The sequence below is a fragment of the Centropristis striata genome, chromosome 12 (assembly GCF_030273125.1).
Source record: "Centropristis striata isolate RG_2023a ecotype Rhode Island chromosome 12, C.striata_1.0, whole genome shotgun sequence".
Taxonomy (NCBI): Eukaryota; Metazoa; Chordata; class Actinopteri; order Perciformes; family Serranidae; genus Centropristis; species Centropristis striata.
In genome coordinates, this window is record NC_081528.1 from 31,605,354 (window position 1) to 31,629,641 (window position 24,288).

Below are 24,288 nucleotides of genomic sequence, written 5' to 3' on the forward strand. Positions count from 1 at the left end.
TCTCGGAGATTTAAGGATTAACACTGGTATTAGCTCAAATGGAAGAAAAAAGGTGCGTTAAATTCTGAAAATGTCATTCTCTGGTGTCAATCAGAACAACAGTTGCAACAGCTGATGTCTACGCAATTTTGGAATGACGTAAAATCTCTAATCAGATCTGGCTGATTGTCACAAAGAAGTGCGTAAGAGCTCTTTATTGTTTTGACGATGAACAGATATGCCCACGTTAGCTGTCTTAAGGTATCTTCATACCCAAATCGCAGAGTTCAATGAGGGGTAAGGTTCCCACAGGTTTGCTTTTTGGTGGCACGGCAAGGTGAGGAAGAAACCATGCATGCACGTACAAATTGTTAAAAAATGTTCCCTTGAAAGCAATTAAAAGTATCCAGAGAAGACAAAGAGGAAGCGACTGCGAAAGGTCAGCAAGGTCAAGCACTCAGGCACTGCACTCCGGAGCAGGATCCAGGGTTGTCTTTGGCTTCAACCCTACAATAACACAAGAGCACGCTGCAGCTCATGATGAATTGAGGGAGTTGTGCCAGGCTTGGCTGTAGGAATTATTGCACACAAATGCAGGTGTGTCAGTGTGTTTGTTAGAGACAGTTCGGTAGAATTTAATATAATCCTGTCTGCAATCAAACTATCACTCAGTCTATAAATGTGTTGCAACAATACATTCATAGTATAAAGCCAATTAAATTTATATTGCCACAGTTCTGGGAATTCCATTGTGGCCTTTTCATAGTAATCTTAATTACATGTCATCTTAATAGATTCTCATAAAAATAAAAAAATAAAAACTTGATTTAAAAAATCCTATCTGGTCCTCTTACAGTAACTTAACCCGTGAATCGTAAATGAAACAAATGTCAGTTAAGCTATATAAGCTATTTTGAGGAACTATTTCAGGATTTGCAGAACTGAAACTAAATCGGGTGTTTCAGGGGTTCACACACCCACTGGATAACTCCTGACCTACACACACACACACGCATGCACATGTCTGTGTCCATACACAAAAACAGCAGGTCATTCTCTTCCTTTCCAGCCTGCTATATGTGACTGATTGTCTTCTTCACACCAGTTTAATGACTGTGGTGTGCTTTCTTGGTGAGACTGTAATTACCGCCCGACCGCAGAGGAAGCAGCACGGTGTGGCGCCGGAGAGGTAGATGCCAACCTTTACAACACAGACACCCCTCAACAAATCATAATGGTAATAGGAACAGAATGTGCCTCTTGAGTTTTTTATTTTAGTGGCAAATATCTTTCTGGCTTATTTGGCCGTGTCACTTTTGTATCTTGCCTGCCACCTTGTGCACAGTCATTTGTCTTGCTCTCTGTGTCATTTCTCACTCCCTCTCACTTTCTTCTTCTCAGTCTGCACCACACGCCTCCTCCTCTAACAGTTGTTGTCTCTGATCAGTAAATCCTATCTGACTGGTATGCTTCAGGACAGCCTAACCCCGACTGGAGGTAATTATCCTGTCTGATCATATTCCTCGTTGTTGTCTGGTACATGCCAACCTATTTGGCGCAGGTGTTACGGTTGCACCATGCATCTTCGTCTGACAGAGGGCAAGTGAGTGCCAGACTGCAACTGCTTATGGATGCAGGGTTGAAGAGGTCACGATGGGGAAACAACATCAGTTTCGTGTCCAATGAATTTAGATTGTTGTGTTTGCTCTGCAAGTGTACCATGTCTGTGTTTGTGTTCCCGCATAAAGAGTGAGCACACGGTGATACTGCCCGGTCATGCCCATCTATGTTATTAAAAAAATAAAGCATTCAGAAACAGAACATCCTCTAGTTGGAGGTGATTCAGTGAGGAGAGAGCAAAGTACAAAATAGTAGTCTCACAAACACACACGCACACACACACCAACATGGTCTCACAGGAATCCATGAAATAGCCACGGATTTTCTTAACTCAAAATCCGTGGAATAGCCTTGGAATCACTCAAATTTCCATGAAACTGACACGGATTTCGCTACAATGCAAGTTAATGACAGTCATATCCTGTGGCTATTCCAACATACAAAGTGATTATGTACATTCACTGAGTGAATATTTAGAAAATAAAACATATATTTCTCGCTGGAAATGTGATCAAAATCCTTTTTTATGCAGAAACTAAGTCAAAATATTGATTTTTTTCACTAAAAATGAGAGAACTGTCCGCCATGTTTTTTGTTCTGACCGCTGGAACCTTGAAAGTCACGTGACTTGGAACAAACCAATAGCCACGGGATATGACTGTCATTAACTTGCATTGTAGCGAAATCCGTGTCAGTTTCACGGAAATTTGAGTGATTCCGTGGCAATTGCACGGATTTTGAGTTAAGCGAATCCGTGGCTATTTCATGGATTCCTGTGAGACCAGGTTCCACACACGCACACACACACACACAACATGCAACTACTTGTAGGTGTTTTTTCACATTTAGACTGCTTTAAAGTAATGGCACAACATCACATTTTGTGTGACATAGCCCATATACATAGGAATGTCTGAGCACATATGATATGTAATATTCATCACATTAATAACCTTAGTCCAGGGTGATTAAACACTTCTTGGCAAGCCCATGGCAATCATGAAAGTGCTGTTAGAAATGCATATTTTCTGCAAATAGTTAAGTAAGTAAAGCATGTGGAGGCCCAATTCTTTTTTACAATATTCGCGACACTTGTGGGCACTTGGAAAAGTGTTTCATATATAAATGCATCATATTCCAATTTAAAAAATAATAGAATAATAATAATTAAACTGTTTTTTTTAAAAGATGTATGGCATTATACATGTGTTTTACTGGACAAAACATATTTTTGAGTTGTTCCCACTTCTAGCTATGATTGTGCTGATTCCATAGAGGTGTATTGTAGTGAAATACAAGGCCACAGTGAGTAAAATGTAAAAAGAGCAAAAAAACGCCCTGAAACTACTTGGGGTTCGGAGGGTTAACCTGAAAACACACTAAACGAAGGAAGTATTCTCATTTGGCTTAGAAGACACTGTCTGATAGTGTGAATATATTATTTCAGATCATGTTTCTTGTTTTTTTTATTCCATTGTGTCTCAACTCTTCAATCAGAGCTGTCTGGGAGGGAGGGAATGAAAAACAAAATCTAACAGCCAGACACGTGAATTAGTACAACAAGACTCGTACGGTATCGCCTTCCCTCGGTTCACCAGATACTGTGTGTCTGCACTCAGCAGCCCGAGGACAGCCCCCTCGCTTTGTATCAAAGACCGAACAGGGAGCTACCAAACACCAAAACAGGAAAATGCAAAAATGAGGAAGAGAAAAGGAGAGGAGGAGAAAGAGGGAGGGGAGGGAGAGGGCTTTTACAGCTGTTGTTAGGCAGTGTTTCCTCTGATAGGAGGCATTGGCTGTACTCCCAGTTCTTTAGGTAAACTGTCAAATAACATGGTTACCTTGAGATATGAAGGGGGGGCATGCTGGTGTGTTTATGAAAGAGAAATTCTTAATGTGACAAGGAGTCTAAATGATAATGATAATACTCAGAAATAACTTTATTCTGTATTTCTTACTTGCCTTTGTTTCCATAAATCAGTTTTTATGTCTCAATAATCATGAGGCTTTTGTTTTCTCCGTTATGTTTAGTGTTTCCTGTTTTAGTTGGACTGTTTTCCCCACTGTGTTCCTGTGCTGCCCCCCCCACCTTGCTTATCTACACACCTGCTCCATATTCGGCTTCATTAGTCCTTACCTGCTCCCCGTCAATCAGCTCCCTGCCTGTCTCATCACCTCATTCCCCCCACCTGAGATTCTCCACCTGCCCTTCATCTCCTCGTTATTTGCTTTGTATTTAAAACCTGGTTTTCTGGTCAGTCTTGGTTAGCGCCCTTGTTATGTCCTGCCATGGTTTCCTGCCTGTACTACCGTCATTAAAACCTGTGTCCTGTGCAAAAATGCTGCTGCAAATGATGTGCTGAAAAACACTTTTGTTTACACATTTAAACACCCATTTTAAAGGTACAACATTTTATTTGAAAGCAACAATACACCATAGCAAGGAGGCTATCATTAAGTGTTATATCATAACTGCAGAAAAGATAAGTATTAGTTAGGCATGCCATCAAACCCCACCTGTGTTTATAAGAGGAGCTTGTTCAGAAGGATGTTGTGCAGAAGTAACAGTGCAGACATCTGCAAAACTTGTTAGCCTCTTATCATGGGGTGGAGATGATCTAATCTAAGTCTTTAATCTGTCCCACGGCGTGTCTCACTGTGTTTGTGAGTCACAGCAGGTGAAACACCCTGTTTAGACTATCACTGCAGGTTAGTTTTTACGATGAATTGTTATCATTATGACCTTGGACAACGTGGAAACTCAAAGAGTTTCCACAGAACAAACATGATTTAACTTCATTTAAAGATGCTCGTGCTTTGGTTTAAAGATTAAAGAAACTTTTCTCCTGTTTTAGTACTGATGAGTTTGGTTTCACATTCACAAAACACCTTATAGAAAAAATAATTACAATCCTGGCAGTTATAAAGTGTTTTTTTTTTTTAAAGATATCTGCATTATGAAGTTGCTCTTTTCACACCATCTAAAAATGTGGATTCCCAATGGATACTACACAAAATTCTCGCTGTGCCTTCCAAGTTGAGCTATTGCATTTTTTTCCATTTGTTTCAATAAAATGCAAAAGCCAGTTCAGTTGCCAACATGAGAGGGCAAATGACAGACTTACCTAAAAAGACAGGCCCCGGGAGAGGCGCTTAGCAATGCTGTTTTCAGTGCTATGGCCTAGATATCATTGCACTCACGGCGACAAGTACTGCCTTGTCTGAATCTGATATCTCCTTCAAGGAAGCCTATTTGAATATCAATAGAAGGAAGTATCCTGCTTGTCTTTCACTTTTTAGCCTTTTATATCCAGCCCTTGCTGGCTGTCATAGAATAACAGCGAGGGACTTTGTTTTTTTATCAGGGTGTTTCTCTGAATTTCCCACTGATATAAGCTACAATAGCATCCTTTCCCTCTGGAGGTCTAGGAAGTGGGCTCACGAACAAATAGAGCCCTAGAAATACACCGCTCAGTCAAACCACCAAAAGGATCAGATAACAGCACATTCATTCCGATTCAAAGTTTTGCTTAAAAAAAAAATCCTGGAAAAAGCGTGGAAGGATTGCCGGTGTTTTGCCAACATTTCCACACTGTTGTGTCTGTCTGTTTGTTATGTAACCTCTGGTGAGAACAGGACTCAGTGCTCACAGTAGGCCGACAGATCATTCATGGGTGGAGTGTTAGAACATTTACCCATTGACCGCCCAACCTGAAGACGACCCACATCACCCATATGTTAACTGGATTTACCTCCAGGCATGTACGTGAGAGATAGCATGGGCCTTCTGATCCATACATCATGTGGAACATACTGTAAAAATATTGTCTTAGTTGCTGTTTGTTTTAAATATGGGGGAAAGTTTAAATTGAAAACTAAGCCCTAAAACCAGCCATATTTGTTGTAAATTAGCTGTCCTTTGATTGATGTGCCGTTCTTGCATGAAATTCAACAAATTTTATCAGATATAATGAACCCAAAAGACGCTAAATGCTAAACAAGCTACAAAAGTTGTTTTAGCTTTACATTCTTACTCAATGATCCCTACAACAACATTCAAAGGGAAGGGCAAAGTTGCATAACAGCATTATTATGTATATGTGCACTGTTTTTCTCCCACGCACCATGACCTGGCATATGAGAGAAGCCTATCGCAAAGCAACACTTAAATTATGCTAAACAAGCCCGGGGGTGATGCATCAGTTAAGACATTAGCATCGGGCTGAGCCAGTGTGCAGAACTGACATATGGAAATATGGAATATATATGGAAATGTGTAGGAGACGGAAAGAGCAAAGAGAGTCATCCATCTCACAGATTAATGTGATTTTACTGTGGAATTCCTGCAGAAGTGAGATACTACTTTAGCAGTATGGAAAAATATTAATATATGAATAGTTTTTTAAGTTTTTGTTTGTTCTAACTCCCATATGCTAAACAAGCACATTTTCAGAAACTAGATGTTATCTTTTACTGTTATTATTGTTTGTGTAATTGCCTTTTGTGTAGTTTTTGCAGTTTCTGGTTTTATATTCTTATTTTGTTTGCCTTATTAAACTTTTATACTGCATGTATTTGTTCCAGTATTTGTCCACAGTTATCAGCCTTTGCTTAATTCTTTTTATCTAACCTAAAGCCTACTGCTGCTCAACCCAGGCAGGTGGGTTTTACAAGATACCTTTTTTGAAGATGGCACCAAATATTACCCATCCGTGTCTTTTTTCCTTCTTTGGAATCCATTTAATCTGCGGCTTGAAATTCTAATCTCTTGACCTGTTTCGGATGACTTTAGCACCGAGGTGTAACTTTTTCAGGTGAAGATTGGTCAACTGTCAGTCTTCCTTCCCTTTCTTCTACCGCAAAAGAAGCCTCTAGTGACGCAATAACAACTCCTGACCCGGCTAACTTCCACACCATCGGCTCAAATGTACTGAGAGGTTGTGACCTGGAGTGTTACATAAATTCCCCTCTTTTCTCTCTCTGGCTTCTCCTTATAGGACACCTTGCATGCAGGCCAGTAATAAATAGGCCTTTGTGAGCATTGCAGGCCTTTGCAAGACTTGTGCCTGAGACGTGGATGGCAGCCTTGATGGAATCTGTGTGTGAGTGTATGCACAAGAGAGGGAGACAGTTGGGAGTAATACATGAAGAAAGGGAGGGAAAGAGAGTTTCAGGATTTGTCAACATTCCTCAGAGTCCCACACTTTCTTGGCATGGGCCTCGCCGGTTCCTAAGCCCAGCATCGATTACATTACTGCAGAAGCATCTACACTTTGTGAGGGTCGTTGTTTAGCCTAAACCCCAGACTCTGTAAACACCGCAGCATGCAAACATAATGATGATCTATGACTCATTCCTCTCCATGACACCATACTGGAAGGAATGCAGAAAGGGGTCGTTTAATGTCACTGCTGCTAATTACCCCTCCTGATGGCACAATAAGATAGCAGGGGGATTGAGGCATAATGCCCCATCAGATACGGCCGGCCCGGGCTGCTGCATGGTACGACTGCCTCTTTTAAACACAGTGACACGGAGAACAGAAGCGAGCGCTTGGACAGGATGCATCTTGTTATTTTCGCTCATTTGAGTCTGTTAGTCCCTCTCTCTGTCTCTCTCCCTGTTGGGAAAGAGCCAGAGAAAGGAAAAAAATCACTGAAACTTGGCACATGTGTTTATTTTTTTCCTTTCTCTCTCTCACAGACTCTTGTATGCCAGAAAGGCATCCACAGAGAGAAAAAGAGCTTGGCAGAACAGCTCCGCTTTCTCAGTCTGCCACTGGGACCAAACCGGTCCTCAGTCCAGCAAGCCTCTTCCTTTCTTCTGCTAAAGTTGAGGGGATGACTTGATTTCAAGAGCCACAGTTGTGTGCAATAAACTGCTGATATAAACAGCTTTATTTTTTTCATGGTCTGTGACTCACCACGATAACTGCATTGTCATCAGAGAAGAAAATTTGAACATTTTGAGGTTTCCACTGCATCACATTTGTTTTCCTTTTTTTTCTCTGTTAGTTTGTTTTGGTCTTTTCAGTTCCAGGTTCCAGTTTCTTCCCTTTTTTTCTCTCAGAGCCTCTTTCCAGTTGTGCAGGAACACTCAAAGCCAATGAGAGTTTGGAAATTTGGACGCAGCAGAAACAAACAGGAAACCATATTCATTACACTCAAGTCAGAGTTTGATTATGGTTCATGGGGATTTGCCAGTCATTCGGCCTTTTTGAGACCATGTTATACTGTAAACTCTAACTCACAGTGGCAGTTATATTACATTCAATTTGTGCCAAGCTCTGCCTCTGCCCACAGGAAAAAAATGTTTTCTTGATTTAGCAAGGAACTTTATTGCATACTTGGATTCATCTGATGAAACAAACTCATTGCACTAAGGCGTGAGCAGGTTGCCTAAGATTCTCCACTCAGTTTCCAAGCTGCACAGCTGTGTGAAACCTCTCACTTGTTTATTTTTTCTTATCCCCTCAATGTTGTGTAAAAGCCCAATTTAATGATGCAATTATGGATGACAGTAAAGTTCCCAGACACAGGAGAGGGTGGGGGTGCTGAGGTGACACGTCTTTCAGAATGAGGTAAACACTTCAGAGAGCTTTAATTGAACTAAATGTTAAAACTCCATTCAGGCACCGCAGATTAAATTAATGATATGATTGTGTGATGAGAAGCAGATGTCAGAGACTCAAGTATAAATCCAATTACACATTAACTTTCAAACACCCACATTATGTAATTATTTAACCAACCAAAACCAAAATAATGTTGCTTAACTGAGTTTGACATATGCTGCCCGTGTTAATTTATTATTCTTAATATCAAACTAATTACCATTTTGCCCGTTGGATAACATGAAAATCATGTTTGGGAAACTTTCAAATTACACACCCACCCCGAGAGCTAAAAATTGTTTACTGGAAAACACAGACGTACAGTCAGAAGAGAAAAACTGAGCATGTTGCCAGACTGCAGATGTCCAGTAACTTCAAAAATAGAACATGCAATTGTGATTTAGAGCTGAAACCGTTCCTGTGTTGTGGAAAGCATGTCTTCATGACCTGTAGGGGTTCAGAGAAGTAATTGTTTTCTTTCCCAGAGACTCGAGGAGCACTTCTCAGTAATGGGCTGTGGCAACACCGTTTCTAAAGTATGTCTAATACGAGCTCCGTGCCCTGCAGGGGAAAAGACATCGCAAGAGTGTTTGTGTAACTGTGTGTGTAGCTGTGTGTGTGTGTGTGTGTGTGTGCATGAACCATAGACTGTATAAAACTCATGGATATTTGATAAGGCTGGACACATTTGTGTGTGCTCTGAGCTGAGAAAAGATGAGTTCTGATGTGAATCCTAATTTACAGTGTTTTTCTCTTCCCTTTGTCATTATGTGTGTGTGTGTGTGTGTGCGCCCAGGGTACATCACGTACCCAACCTGCGTGTGAATAGTGCCCAGGGAGAATAAGATAGGCTAATGATAGGCCTGGCTCAGGCCCGCTCCACAAAAGCACTGTCTGTCTGCATTGTGTAGCAGACTATTGTGGTGAGAAAAAAAGTGACTCAGAGGGGGACAACAGCACTTGGGATTATGAAAGAGCCATCTAGAGAGAAACAGATGGAATAAGCATCAGAACGAATGTGAAATGAAGCCTGGGTATACCAGTCCTTTTAAGGGATGCTGCAAAACAGTGGAATTTGTTGTTGTTTTTAACTCTTTTGCTTGGGATACATAAAAAAAAAGTAAGTCGGGTTTTTTCATATTAAAGAAATAGTTCAATTTTTTTGGAGTGGGGTTGTATAAGGCCCGTATCCACAGTCAGTGTATCACCTGCAGTAGATTGTGGTTTCGAACGTCAGTTTGGAGAAGCAGGACAAGGATAACGGCAGCAGCAAAACACATTTAGGCATCTTAAATATAGCCCCACTTTAAAATAAAAATCAGTTCAAGTGTGCTCTGTATTTTGAATATTTTCACTGCTTTACTTGACATCAGACAGATGCGTTTAAGTTTACACTGGGAGAACTAAGCCATTCAATGTTCTCATCAAAGCCACCGAACACAGGAGTTGCTGGTCTGTCGCTATCTCGGTGGGTTAGTTAGTTTGTGTTATTGTGAGACTTTGATGTTTTAAAGGGTTAGTTTGCATTGAACAAAATTACACAATAACACAAACAAACTAACTGGTGGATGGTAGTTATCCAGCAACTCCTGTGTTATGCGAGGAAAAATTATCTTTTTGGATGGAGTCTGAGAGAGCAGCTTTGATTTCCCCCGCCTACATTTAAGCAAGGCTGTCTGAAGGTAAGGTTAAGAGGTGAAAGTATTCTAAATATAGTGTACACTTTGTCTGAAATACATTTTGCTATTGCCCCTTTCTACAGCTGTACACTGCTTAGCTTTGGAGCTGGTTTCGCCTTTAGCTAACACACTGACTATAGTTAGGTACCTCATATAACCCCATTTCCAAAAATCTGAACTATCCCTTTAAGGCAGCTGAACTTCTCCTTCCCTGCAGATCTGGAGAAAGACACAGTGTGCTCATGAAAAACATTTGTTTCCACTTCAATTCTACTGTTCCTCACCTCAGCCAAACTTTAACTTGGCCCTTGGTAGCAGGGTGGGTTACCACATTCTCACTTCTCATGCGGAGTTAGAAAAAGTCAGAGTGGGAATCCCACAAGCCTTCCCAATGAAAATAGCCTGGGTGGTATGGAGAGTGCAAGTCTACAAACTCCATCATTTTAGAATTGCTCCATGAACTACACTGGAGGCAATGCACATAGGTTCCATCGCCTGACTAAGTTGCAAGCTGCAGTCTGACGAAAAGAGCAAACCACAGTGCACTAACCCCTAATATCAAGTGTTATGCAAGTTGCATTATTGTCTAATGCCTATTTAAAGAGCGTAATTATACCATATTGACTGTTTGACACTATTACTCACTCTCAAGTACAGGGCTGTGTGTATGTGTGTGTGTGGGAGTGTGTGTGATGGCAAGTGTTGACAGGCTGCCTTATTATCTAAATAGGCGCCATAGCCATGGTCCAAACAGATAAGGAAGCTAGCACAAGCCATGGTCACTCCAACCCCCCGCCTTCCCTCTGACTTATATAAGTCTAACGGCTGCCAACTAGACGGGATGGAGAATGAAAGAAGAAAGAGGAAAACAAGGATAGAGGGATAAGATGAAGCAAATAAAGAAAGGGCAAAGGACAAAGAGTTGCACAAACATGAAGTATGAAAGGATTTTAATAGATGGGTGGGACTGCTTCCCTCTTTTGAAGTATTTGTGGAATCAGTTTTTTTTTTTTTAGAATGCTTCCTTCTTTTTTTGTTGTTCTGAAATATTGCCCAATTGGCACTTTCCAAAGCTGTCTTACAGGTATGTGCACTCGGCTGTGCTGTCATAGGGTGGAGATCATTGTGTTTATTTTTCATGGGCTTGTTTCAGGAATTCTTCCCCTTTTTTTTTTTATCTGGCAAAGCTAAATCTCAAGGACTTTGGTACAAAGAGTTTTCAACAGAAACCACAATATTATCATGGACAAATTCTGTTCCATGACCACAATGCAAACAGCCCAGTATTTCTTCAACACTTGGATGTTAGATATTTATGATTTAGAACTGCAGCATGATAACAATCATAAAATAGGCATGAAGCAATCAGAAAATTACTATTTTATTGTCACTTTCATTTAATTAGTCTTGTTTAAAGATAATTTAAACTGACAATTAAGTTATTAATATTTATTGTAAGTGCACATATAAAGCAGATTCATACAGTAAGTAACTGTAAACTAAGTAGATGTTCAAAGCACCTTTATCATACTTTTTCATTAATTACTTTTTTCAAGATGATTTTATCACTCATTCTTCTGTTATAAAGTTGCAACAAATACATATAAGTTGGATGGGGTAAATCAATTCTTAAAGAATTTGATGTTGAGGGTTTGACTCACATGGCAGACTTGATATGTTACTTATAGATTAGTAATCCACCTCTGGTACATGCTGTATCTCTCCACTCTGTCGTCCAGGACAAAAGAGCTTAGCTGGATTCTGTTGTGGTGACGTGTCAACAACAGTATAATACTCTGGGTCACCTCTGTGTACTGTATATAGTGTCTTCATATTTGTGTATGTGTGGGTGTGTGGTGTTGCCAAGGAGAGTGTCTTATGTCTTCCAGACAGACAGATGAAATAATAATTCAGACAGATGAATTACCGAGGCTTGCAGCTGTCATGAGGACAGGATTGTTTGATTAAAAGATTACAGGGCTTGTTATTAAAAAACGATACTTGCTAACAAGGTCATCATTGAGTCTTTCTAAAGAATCCTTAAAGAGTAAAGGCTGCATACGTCTGTTTATTGTTTACAAATCCACTAAAAAGACCAAAACCAACAATCCATTAATCCACCTTTCAGTATGTTCAGACTTCCCTAACCTGTCTGTGCTGTCAGCCTCACGCCCATTTGTTCCTATAACATACATGTATAAATATACGAACCTGGTCTCACAGGAATCCGTGGAATAGCCACGGATTCGCTTAACTCAAAATCCGTGGAATAGCCACGGAATCACTCAAATTTCTGTGAAACTGACACGGATTTCGCTACAATGCAAGTTAATGACAGTCATATCCCGTGGCTATTCCATGGATATTTTTTCCTATTGGTTTGTTCCAAGTCACGTGACTTTCAAGGTCCCGGTGGTCAGAACAAAAAACATGGCGGGCAGTTCTCTCATTTTTAGTGAAAAAAATCAATATTTTGACTTAGTTTCGGCATAAAAATGGATTTTGATCACATTTCTGTCAGTTTCACGGAAATTTGAGTGACTCTGTGGCTATTCCATAGATTTTGAATTAAACAAATCCGTGGCTATTTCACGGATTCCTGTGAGACCATGTTGAAATATACAGTTTCATTTTTAAAGAAAGGCTAAATCATTTCTTTTGGAGTGTTTGCAGTAGTTATCGGCTTGTGGAGGTCCCGCCCTTGCACCAATCTCTTGCCACAGCTGTTGATCATGTTGCCACACCGCCGTTTATAGCATCAACTAATGAATAAAAATAAATTTAGAAAAATGAATAGAGCCTGACCGATATATTGGTTGACAGATATTATCAGCTGATATTGGCCTATTAAAGGCATATAAGTATCAGTGTATATGCTGTCTGATATGTGTGAAAAGTTTTTTACACAATATATAATGCATAAAATCTTGCTTGGCATGATTTAGAAATGATGTTAGCTTTATATTTATTGTTTGTAAATAGTCAGCAATTGACTGAAACTGAACAGTAATGATGTTTATTAAGCTATTTATTGTATTCCTATTTCTTCTTTATTTTCTCAGTTATCATTTATAGAATTGGCTGACAATGTGATACGTTTGTATAATGTATATCAATGTTAAATATTATTTAATAAACTTTTATGTTTGAGAAAGTAGCTCTTTGGGCTCTCAAAAAATGACTATTCGGTAATCTATGACTTTTCCCTCTATTAAATAAATATCAGCATTTGTCTCAAAAACCCCATATTGGTCGGCTCTAAAACATCCCACTTGAACATATTTTTCTTTTTTTTTAGCTTGGTCCACATCCCTTCAGCTAACATGGGAGGAGCAGGACTTATGACCTAAACTTCAGCGGGGAATCAGTATGTTTTGGATCAGTACATTATTTTTGTTTTATTTTTATCACCAGACTTTGAAGCCACAGAAATATTTAATTTTACTTAAAAAGAAGAAATATTTCTTCATTAAATTATCCATCAATAACACCTCATGTCACTTGTGTAGGAAACTTGAGGATTTTTTGAATTACAAGAAAAATGTACAATTGGGGCAGTTTTTGTGAGTCATACAAGCTACATATACGTTTTTTTTCATGGGGAGAAACCTTTTGCAGAACAAAGTGCACAGGAAAGGAAGCACAGGAAGAGATATTGTAACTGCAGTCTGATTAGCATGTTTATCACGTTGCTAGTGGCAACTAAACATTGAACCACAGCTGTGTTGGTAAAGACAGGGGGTTGCGTCAATCTATGGTACAGGGTGTGTTTGTATATTTCCGAGTTGACACACACTGATCTGTGTCTGCTGAAGTGGATGATGAAGGGAGGTAAGTGTATGCATAATAAACTGTGTGCATTCACCAACAACTTGATTACTACCTGAAGGACAGTAGACAGTGTGCAGGCCAGTAGTAGAGTACGCACAAATACACATTCACTTGCACACAAACCATTCAACAGTGGTTCCAGGCATCTACTGGCACGGCACCAAGGGCACCCTATTCAGCCCCAGCACAACAAGGCAGTAACTCAAGAGGTCCATTAAAAAGCCATTATTGTACATCCCTCTTTAAATTGCTCCCTCAGTGATAAAATCAAGCAGAGGGCTAATTCCTGCTGCAAACACACCGAATATATACCAACATGTGTTTGAAAATCTACTAGTTTAGTTTCTCGTGTGTCTCTTTTCAACACAGAAGTGGTAAAAGCCTGCATTATTGAGGAAACTAATAAAAACAACTGTAAAACAAACACTTGTTATAGGTTTTTACTTCCTGCCGCCACTAAAGAATGACTTCCTTTAGCTTTAGAAAAAGGTTGTGACTTTAACCCCAGACGTCTGCAGTCCACCTATATATTAGAGTTCCACCTAATGTCAACAGCACACTATTTTTAGCAAGTCCTGTCTATGTTTTGTCTTTGCCCCAGCCTCCTGTCTGGATGTTTGTCTACCTCTGACTCTCTCCCTCCCTATCTCTCCCCTGACAGTGCTCAGACCTCGCCTTTGTGGCCTTTGTTTGTCAGGGCTCGGCTCCTAAGACTTGCCTGGCCATGAATCCGTTCTCCCACCCCGACATCCTTCCCTTCTCGCCACAAATCCCCGTTTTTGTTTACATCCGTCTCCTCTGCCACCTGCAACCCATGAAGTTATGTAACTCGCATCAAACTTCTGTCTGACACATAATTTTGCATGTTTTTTGTTGCATGAAAGAGCTTGGATCAAAATAACGTAATTGGATACAGGTTCTGTCATCAGCACAGGGTGGGTTTGACTTGTATAAGCCTTTTATGTGGGCAAAACTGGGAGAGACAACATCAGTGAGAAGAATAGATTCAAACTCTGTATATTTTTGCGTCCATCATAAAATATTGTGTTGTATCTATGCAGGACTTGTCTCTCACAGGGATTGTTTTGTAGCAGTCAGATTTCCAACACGGGGGTAGTATCACTCTGATCTCTTATTGTTAACATCTTGTAGCATCTTACATATGATAATTCGTAGGCAATGATGCCGTAATTGTGCTATACATTTGTTATGAGTGTACCCTACGCTCTGGAAATGTCTTTCATTATGTAGCATTTGTCTGCCTCGTGGGGCCAATTTTATAGCAGTAGAGCATACAGCAGAAGCAGAGTTTTGTTTACCTTATCCTTACATCTTTCCCATTCCTGAATGATTTGTGTGTTTTCCCATACAGACACAATGTTATCTGCAAAACAAGCATGAATACACAGGGGGAAAATAGACAGATGTCTTCACTCACAATGTCACAATTTTAAATTTGTTCCAGCAACTCAGTTTCCCCTTTTTCCCTCCTACACACTACCTACACTCACATTTTAATAGTAAAGCTGAAGGAATATGTACATAACAAACACATCCAGAGGCAGGGATTTAATGCGTACACTATGATCCCTGCGACTTCTCAGAAAGTGCTTTTGTAACGAGTCTTCTATGCAAATGATTTGCCCGCAAAGACAGAAGGCAGGACTGCCAGATATATTAAGCTCTACTTTGACTGATAGGAGATCATTTCGCAGGTGTGACGTGCATGTAAATGAACTCAATAGGTCATTCTACAGTCATACCCAAGATAAAGTGTAATTCCTCTATTATCCTATTATATTGTGCTAAAACTGAAATATGAAACTGACTTATGATGATTTAGACTGAGATGGAATATTTTTCCTGGGTTATAAAGCTTCTACAGTAGTTTGGAGACCATTACAGTTGTTAAATATACATCTGCATGGATTCCTGGATGGCTTACACGTGGAAAAGACGCTGGCCACAACCTCACAGTGGATCACTAAGCGTAGGTCTTCTCGTAGCAAAGCTTTTCCGTGGTTTGTATTTTGATCACAGAGTGGAGCTTGAAAGCACAGTGGGGGTTTCTGACACAGCTGGATCCTGTCTCCACTCCACTGAGGGAGGGCGAGGTCATGTTCAGTAGTCAACTAGACTGAAGCCAAAGGCCAGTGATCATCTCAGATCATCTCAGGCCAGGAAGTGAGGAACTTTGAACCACATTAATGAGGCCTTGGTCAGTAAGTCAACAAAGTGTTAGAAGGATAAACTGTTATGTCAAAGCAGAAAATCACACCAGGTCAGAGGTCATAACTCCTCTGTCAGAATCCTTTTGCTGCATTTTTTTTTGTAGAATTCATGATATGAAGCACAAACTGAGTGAACCTTACCTGCAATCCAGCCTTACAGACACACAGACAGACAGATATTTATTTGTCTGCCAAGAAAAGCACTGTCTTTTCCAAACAGGTTAGAATAATACAGATCAGAACCAAGAAACAAAATCAATCTGACACATGACATGCGACTTCTTGGCGACACTTATCTAGCACCTTCCTGTCATTTTAAACGCTTAAAACAAACTTCCTCGACTGGTGAAGTCTCTCAAGAACAAGGAAGTCTGCATTATTGCATTACTTAAAACATTTTCTTTCATCACGATTTTATATCTTTGTTATCTTTTCTATAAACCTGGAGAACAGGTCTGTAGGCTTCAGCTCTTTCATGTGTTCCCATTAGCGGTTACTGCAGAGAAAGTAACCGCTCTGTATCTTAAGTTCTTTTCTTTTGTGTTTTGACTGACTGGTCACAGACCCGAAGTCCTGTGATAAACGTTTGTGTCATCCCTGCAGGCTCTTCACCCCTCTTCACCCTGGCATGTGATGGTGTTTAGTGGCTGCTAAGTAGTGACTGACGGCCTGGGGTTGAAGGTGTGCAGGGGAAGCCGCTCTTATTCCAGCCAAGTGTATCGCTCTCTAAGCCTCAAAGTAAATCAACACATTTCCTCTGGTTTTATCCTGTGGAAATCAGGGCTCGCTGGCTCTGCTTCAAACACCAAACATGACTTATGAGTTCAAATTCTCCTCTCAGCACATTTCCGTGACCCCTCGAATCATTTACATAACAAGTTTGCTGGCCACTGCCACTGCCACTTGCTGATATTCAATTCGAGTCCAGAAGATGTCCTGGCATGCTTTCTCTGGCCATACTGAACATTTCATTCTGTTAACAAGTGGCCAACGAAAATGATGGCCGCTATGAAGATTGACCACCAAGGGTGAGGTCACTGTATAAACCTCAGCCAGCCTTTCATCAGAAGCCGGGCTCTCCCGAAGCGAGCACTTTAAAAAATGCATGAACTTCTGCAAACCTCAGCTTAGCCAGGCAGCTTTTCTTGTTTCAACTGACAGGATTAGACTGTGAGTACATGTGTGAATGAATGAATGAGTGCGTTTGTGTTCAAAACTATGAAGGGTATACGTTTGAAATGCATTAATCCTGCGGGAAAGCCTATCCGTGAAAACCACATGATCTTTGTCTGTGATTTCCTCCTGAGAAGGGAGGGTTCAGGAACAAAGTGTTCTAGTTAAAGACTCTGTTTGTCAGGCAAACGGAGGAGCTGGCACCGACAGATGCACGGTCACTCTGGCCAGTGGCTTAAGTGAACACATTGCCTCTGGGCCAGAAATGTAAAAAATATTAGCACTTATAACATGTTTTTTCCTCTCCTCCTAGCAGGGCAGGAATTTCACAAGGGCCACGAGAGCCATGGCCAATGTCCTCGCAATTTGGCCTTGCCCTGAGGAAATGGTGGCCTTGATGCCTAGCATGTGCTAGTGGAAAGCATGCTGACAGCAATTAAAAATTACACAGTATAGGATAATAAAGATTTTATAATACGGTATCTCAAGACTATGAAAAATGTTATGTGAGGCGTTTGCTCTCATTTAGCTCTCAAAGTGCACAAGATTGATGCATTTTACTTTACAAGGAGATGTTTCTTTACCTGCTTGACTGTTTCTGACTCCAATCTTCCTCAGAATCATTATTACTAGTCCTTAAATTAAATTCATTATGGACATAGACTTAAAATCATTGTTTTATTTCATGGCCTTGGTGCCCTGGCTTTTGGCCTCTGTGCCCTCAAAAAATTTAACAACACAAAAGGATAAGTGGCCTTGCCCCTAAAATGAGGAAATTCCAGGCCTGCCTCCTAGGATATGCCAGTCCAGTATAATACTGCACCTGAACTACAAATTTATTTTCACATTTCTAATAACATAATTGTTACTTAAAAGCTCAAAATGTAATTTTCCGCCGCTAGGGGACGGAGTTTTGATAAAGTCCAGCTGCCGTCTGTAGCACCTTCAGTGTTCATCATTCTGTTGGTTTTTACCGGGAGCCGAATTATCTGCAGAGGAGTCATCCTCTCCAAAACAAACACTGCTAACCTTTGCTCATCTTGTTTTTCTGATATTTGGGGATCCAAACATTTGAATGACTAGAATCCTTCATCGGGTTAAAATGTAAAGTAAAAATGACCAAAATCTAAAGAGTGTATTGTTAAAATGTTGCTTAAACTGCATAAAAGGTCAATTGATAACTACCTTTATTAAAATTACGGATTTCTTTAGGTTTGAAAATTGTTGGAAACATGAGATAATCTAAGTTACCAACTCAACAACATAACATAGCTATAACATAGCCCTAGTCATGTTTATACATTTTAATGGAGAAAAGTTACATATTATATTTGTGGTTTCTTTGATTATTGTAATAAATTGTACAACCATGAACAACTCTTTGAAGAGTGAAAAGAATTCATGAAGCTGTAGAAATACAGCTGTGTCATTATGACTAAATCTGAATAACAGAGCAGAAAAAGCCCCTCTTGTGTAACACTTCTAACAAAGCCTTCCCAGCAGACATTTTGATACTGTAAACACTGAATGTGGTGAACAACAACTCACCTGAGCATTTCCAAGTAAAACTTCAAGCCTAAGGACATGTTCAAAGACTTGTTTCGAAATAAAAACGTTTTGTTTGAAAAGCACTATTTGTACACTGATTTCGAAGGCTCTCGTTGCCAAAAAGGGAGTACTGGCTGGAGCTGGAGCTGCAGTCCTCAACCCAAAGTTTCTTCACCCCTCAGTTTTCATCCTCAGTATCATAATGACACGCCTTCTATCATAAATAAATCTAGAACAGAGTGTTCCTTCACTGAATAATGCAGCTCCACAGCAGGAACAATATTGCCTAAAAGTTGTCAAATTAATTAGAATTTAAGCTGTTATGTAAGAGATGAAAAAATAAAGTGTGTGAACATTCACTATATAGCATTTTATACTTATTAAGACAGAAATAACCCCAGCTGTATGCTGTATCAGGTATTAAAAACTGTTTTTTAACTGCCTGAGACCTTGGCACGGATAAGCATTTGTAGCCAAAAGCTACAGAATCAAGTTAAACCTAGTTAAAGTCTAATCATTCCTGCCATCAGCCCCATCAGTTGCTGTGCACGGTAAATGGTTTTACTTCCATTGTACTCACACAGTATTAATCATCACCACAGGTGATAAGAGCAGTCTGCCACAGCCAAGCATATAGCAAAGTTAAGGCAGGTTAAAATTTAACTTATTTGGATATGCCGTGGAAGCTTAGCTCCTGGAGAAATTTGATAAAGTGCTGATAATGAAAATGCTTCTTGAGCCAAAGAACATTGCTGATATGATAACATCTGCAAATAACCAAATCAATGATAGCAAATACCTCTGCTGTGTTCATTCCAGGCACATCTTATCAGGACAAACATCTTCACAGATATTCTATCAGACTAAATATGGAAAAATAATCAGTTTTTAGCTGAGACAGGTTGATTAATGGCACTCAACATAAGGGTTATTTTTAGAAGGATTCCAGAGGGCAACATATGTATGCTGAAAAGTTGTAAATGTGCTGCATTTAATTGACTTTTTTCACTTAAAACTTTTCCTCTAAAATTTGTTCTAAAACCTCAGCAACCCTGAAAAGTTTCCAATAAAATGTTAATAGAGCAAGAAAGTGTTTGTTTATGTATTTTATAATTGTGTTTGAGGGAAAGAAACTTGGAATAGCATCGTCAACAGTCTGTAGGTTATAAAAGTCAGTTTGAATACACTGTGACTTCATAAAACAGCCCTTAGATAAAAATGGTACATGTTGGGGCGAAGGTCAGTTCTCATATCAAGACTGCTCCACCATTAACGGTAAAGAAACCCCCTCTTTTATCAGATTATTGTTATCATAGGACATACATTTCTGACATATATGTCATGATCCTTTAACACATATCTCTGTTTTACTGACACAAATGACGAAAACTTCCGAGTATATGACATTCAAAGGTGACTCTCACGCTGATAATGGGATTGTGCCGCTCCGTCCCTATAGATCTCTGCATTTTACTGCTCTGATAACCACACAGACCATACGTCATCACAGCTCCTCCATGTAACACTGTACAGTAACTTTTGGCTCAGGTTCAGAAGTTCAGCGACGGTCTGGAAAATATGGTTACTGCTAATTTAAGGCTGAGGTTATTGAGCAGAAGCTGCCAAACAAACAAACAAACTATCCAACTGGCAGCAACTTTGTAGCAGGACATTCTCTTCCTCACAAACAGTGTGAGGTGAGCTGCCAAACACTGTTTATAAAACAGTGTTTGGCAGCGACGGACGAGGCGTCAGGCCAGTTTTTAATTGACCTCGAGCAATAAAAGATCATTTTAATTGAATCAATATGACAGCAAACTGCTTTGGAGTAACCTTGGGTTTTTTCGAGGCATTCTTTTTAGATTAATGTTGTTGTTGTTGTTGTTGTTAAGGAAAACCCTTTTTAATATGATGAATCTAGGTAAAATATGTTATAAATATAAACAATGATCCTTAAACTCTAGACTATAACTATAACACTATAGTGTTAATACTATATCGCACATGTCCGTGTCATGTTATGTAACCAATCAGTTATGCTGTCTTGAAGATGTGGATGCTGTAGATGGAATTAGACACTCTGTGCTGTCCATATTACATTTGGATTTTTAAGTAAGAAAAACTCAAATTGCTTTCTATTTCAGGCAAAGAAATTCAAACTGACCATCTATATTCAAATCTCAATACGTTGCTCTGCACTTTGTTGTGAAGTCCTAAGCAATACTCTGGGTATTATATTTTCTGGAACATAATCAAGATGAACACCCTCCACCTATCCTATACTTAATCCATGACTGTAAACACTTATGTCAGCCTTTTTAGAAGAACTGCTGATCCAAGAAACCTGATTAGTCTCTGTGAGCCATCTGGTCCATTTTAGCAAAACATGATTCTTAAGCATATTGTGATTTGATACATACAGACACAGAAGTGAAAAGTGGACTTTGTACTCCATGTCGCTAAGAGAGGTAAAGGATCACTTTCAGTTCAAGTTCAAATTTTATGACTGAATGACAGAGCCTTTATATTCAGTGGAAACCTTATCACATACTCTTGTCAGATAAGCAAACACCAGACATACCTATGGAAGAAGAGCAGTATAGACAGCATGGTCTGGTCAATGTTGCTGTTGCAGATGCCCTCGTTGAGCAGGAAGCAGGGGTCCCTCACCACCGACTCCAGAGAGTCCTGCCTCATGATGTTGTTCAACTTGTCCGTGTTCAGGTTCTGGTTCTGGTACATCAGCTGGTTGCGGAGCTGGCGGAAGTGATTGACGCTGGGGCTGGTGGGGCTTCCTGGCAGGCCCCCAGTAGTACCGAGGCCCTGAGACGGACTGGTGGCCATGGAGTCGTCCCCGCCGTTGGCCAGGTCCAGGCAGCAGCTGCAACAGTCCAAGCCGATGGGCGAGCGGCAGTCATCGTCCGACATCTCGACGGACAGGTGGAGGGAAAGGAAAGACGCCCAGGTAAAGACGGGCAGGTGCAGGAATTGAAAGGATGACAGAGACTGAGGTGTCTGAATGAAAGACAAAACAGTAACAAGGTGTTCTCCTCAGCTCAGAGAGACAGACAGGCAGCTGGTCTAGTGTAGCGTCCTGTCTCTGCTTCGGGGCCAGGAGGGCTAAATGGCAGGTTGAGTTCCTCCCTGAGAAGTGCAGTCACGCTGGGCCACTCTGCCTGCTTCTATCCCTGAGTTTGTCCTCCTGTGGCTCTGCTGCTTTTAGCCTTTTGTTCGGGCCCGACGCTGCTGCAATGTGTTGCTACTGTGGCAAGAGAAAGAGTGAACGCCCCACACACACACACACACACACACACTCACTCAAGCCGATTCAGCAGGAGTGCGCTTGAAAGCAAAACCCAGAAGCTGCTTGCTGCTTATCACTTTTTTTTCCCTGCACTTTTTTTTGGTGTGCCTAGAGACAGAGGGAGGGAGCCAGAAGAGTGGGAGGGAGGGAGGGAGACGGAGAGGGTGGAGAAACCCCTGTGATTGGTAAAAAGCATCGCTGGTTACATGCACTGGGCCCTCCTTCTTTTTCTTTTTCAGCTTAGCCGATCACGCATTAAGAGGAAGGGAAACAGACAGAGAGGGAGTGAAGCTTCAGAGCATGCTTGAAACATGTGCAGTTCCGCCAGCTCCACCCTGCCATGCTGACAGCACAAGGAGTGGCCTAGCGAGGGAGGCTGCAAGAACACACACAAAGACACGATAACACGTCCGTCTTGCTAATTTGTGATCAGAGCTGCCAGCAAGGAATTTTTTTTACCCATTTTGCCTGCATCCATTTTTATATATTCAATAGTATTTGGATTTTTAATTATGCAATTAATTGTAGTTCAACATTATTTGCTCAGAAATGGACTGTGGAAAGGTCTGAAAAGTCACAGTAAATATTCATAAAAGATTTTTCTTTGAATAACCCCATATTTAGTGGTGCATTGGTTGGCACTGCCAATTTACTGCATAAAGTCGTGGGTTTCAATCCACTAACCAGTCAGGACCTTTCTGTGTATGAGGCCTTTCATGTTTTTCTCTGTGTGTGCTTGGGTTTCCTTCAGGTGCACTGGTTAGTTAAATTGGAAACTCTAAATTAAAGGAGTTAATCTCAGGGGTTAATGCCCGGCCAAGTATCCATTATTAAGAATTATCAGAAGAAAGCAGAGGAGGTCATTCCTTTCTAATTATGGACATCTTAAGGGCATTTATCCGCTTATACTAAGATTACCTGGCAAAGAAAATAAAACGAACACCATTAATTTGTATTTTGAAGTGTTTTTCAATCAAAATTCAAAGTTTTCCTCAAGCCATAATTCTGTTTCCATGGCAATCCCTGAGGGATTGACTAATGCCTGGAACAGTAATTAGCATCTTGTTAGGTTCTTATGCAATGAAAACGTTATTCACTAGTTAAATGAATCGGACAAACCAAGTTGACAATGGGAGGTATTTCTAATCATCAGCTCAAATACATTTTTGGCTCAGCTGTTAGACAGAAAGCTTACATTATGTTTGTAAGATTTAGATTCAATAACACTATGTGCAGTTGACAAACAGTAAATATACACTCACCGGCCACTTTATTAGGTGAAGTGTGTACCTAATAAAGTGGCGGTGTGGTCTTCTGCTGCTGTAACCAGGCGGCAATCTCCGTGTCTGAGCATGGAGGCCAACCAGGAAGTGCCTTAAGCCTACAATCCACCGAAAATTCCAGTAGGGGGCGCAAAGTTTGGCTGAAAAAAAAATCTGCCCATTCATTTCAGTGCAAAATTTGAAAACTTCTGACTTGATTTATTACCTCAGAATTTTTTTTCAGGACAACAATATGGTCTCAATCGCTAGTAAAAAAAACATCTACAAGACAATTTGATGTCAATAGTTCTAATAATGGCCCCATTTAGAAGAAAATAGAAGATAAAGAATCGTATGATTTGGGGCGTGGCTACATGTCACTAACAAGGCGAGCCGTCACCAGGAGAGAAGCAGAGCAATGCGTATCCACGGCAAAGTGTTAATAAAGTTATATATAACGTTATATAGATAGAAAAGAGGACGTTTACCAATTTGGTCTCAAAACTTTGACCCTTTCACTGTATTTGCACTTAATGACAGTTTATTTGAACGTTTTGTTCAGTAAAAATGTCTTGTTCAGCGTTTGGTTGGACTAACAGACACTCCAAGGAGTCGCTGCTCAGTTTTCTGAGGTAAGAAAGATACATTTTGTTTTTGTTTTTTGCTAGCCAAAACTAACATCCCAGTTAATGCTCCAATTAATGCTAACATGAATTAGCAGCGGCTTCTCTCAGTCGGGTTGAGGTGTAGAGAGGCTGTAGTCAGTGTCGTCAGATCCCTCTCGCTCCGCCACAGTCCAATTATGGTCTGCTCCGCGTATCGGAAACAAGATGGCGACACAAGATGGCGACGAGTGTAACGCTGAACTCGAGGCTTCCAAAGGGCAGTCCACAAACCAACGGGTGACGTCACGGTGACTACGTCCATTATTTATATACAGTCTATGGCTGTAGCCAATCTGCTTCAAGGTTGGACGTGTTGTGTGCTCAGAGATGGTCTCCTACATGCCTTTGTTTTAACGAGTGGTTATTTGAGTTACCGTTGCCAT

At 40.4% G+C, this 24,288-nt stretch overlaps 1 protein-coding gene across 1 annotated transcript in view; it reads right to left on the reverse strand.

The window, feature by feature from the left end:
* Positions 1 to 22,039, reverse strand: part of tsc22d3 (TSC22 domain family, member 3) — a 41,469-nt gene extending 19,430 nt beyond the window's left edge. The window contains exon 1 of the mRNA XM_059345609.1: positions 21,256 to 22,039. Within this exon, the coding sequence (XP_059201592.1) occupies positions 21,256 to 21,602 (347 nt within the window). The 5' untranslated portion in view covers positions 21,603 to 22,039. The remainder of the gene's footprint in view (positions 1 to 21,255) is intronic.
* Positions 22,040 to 24,288: the final 2,249 nt, after the last annotated feature.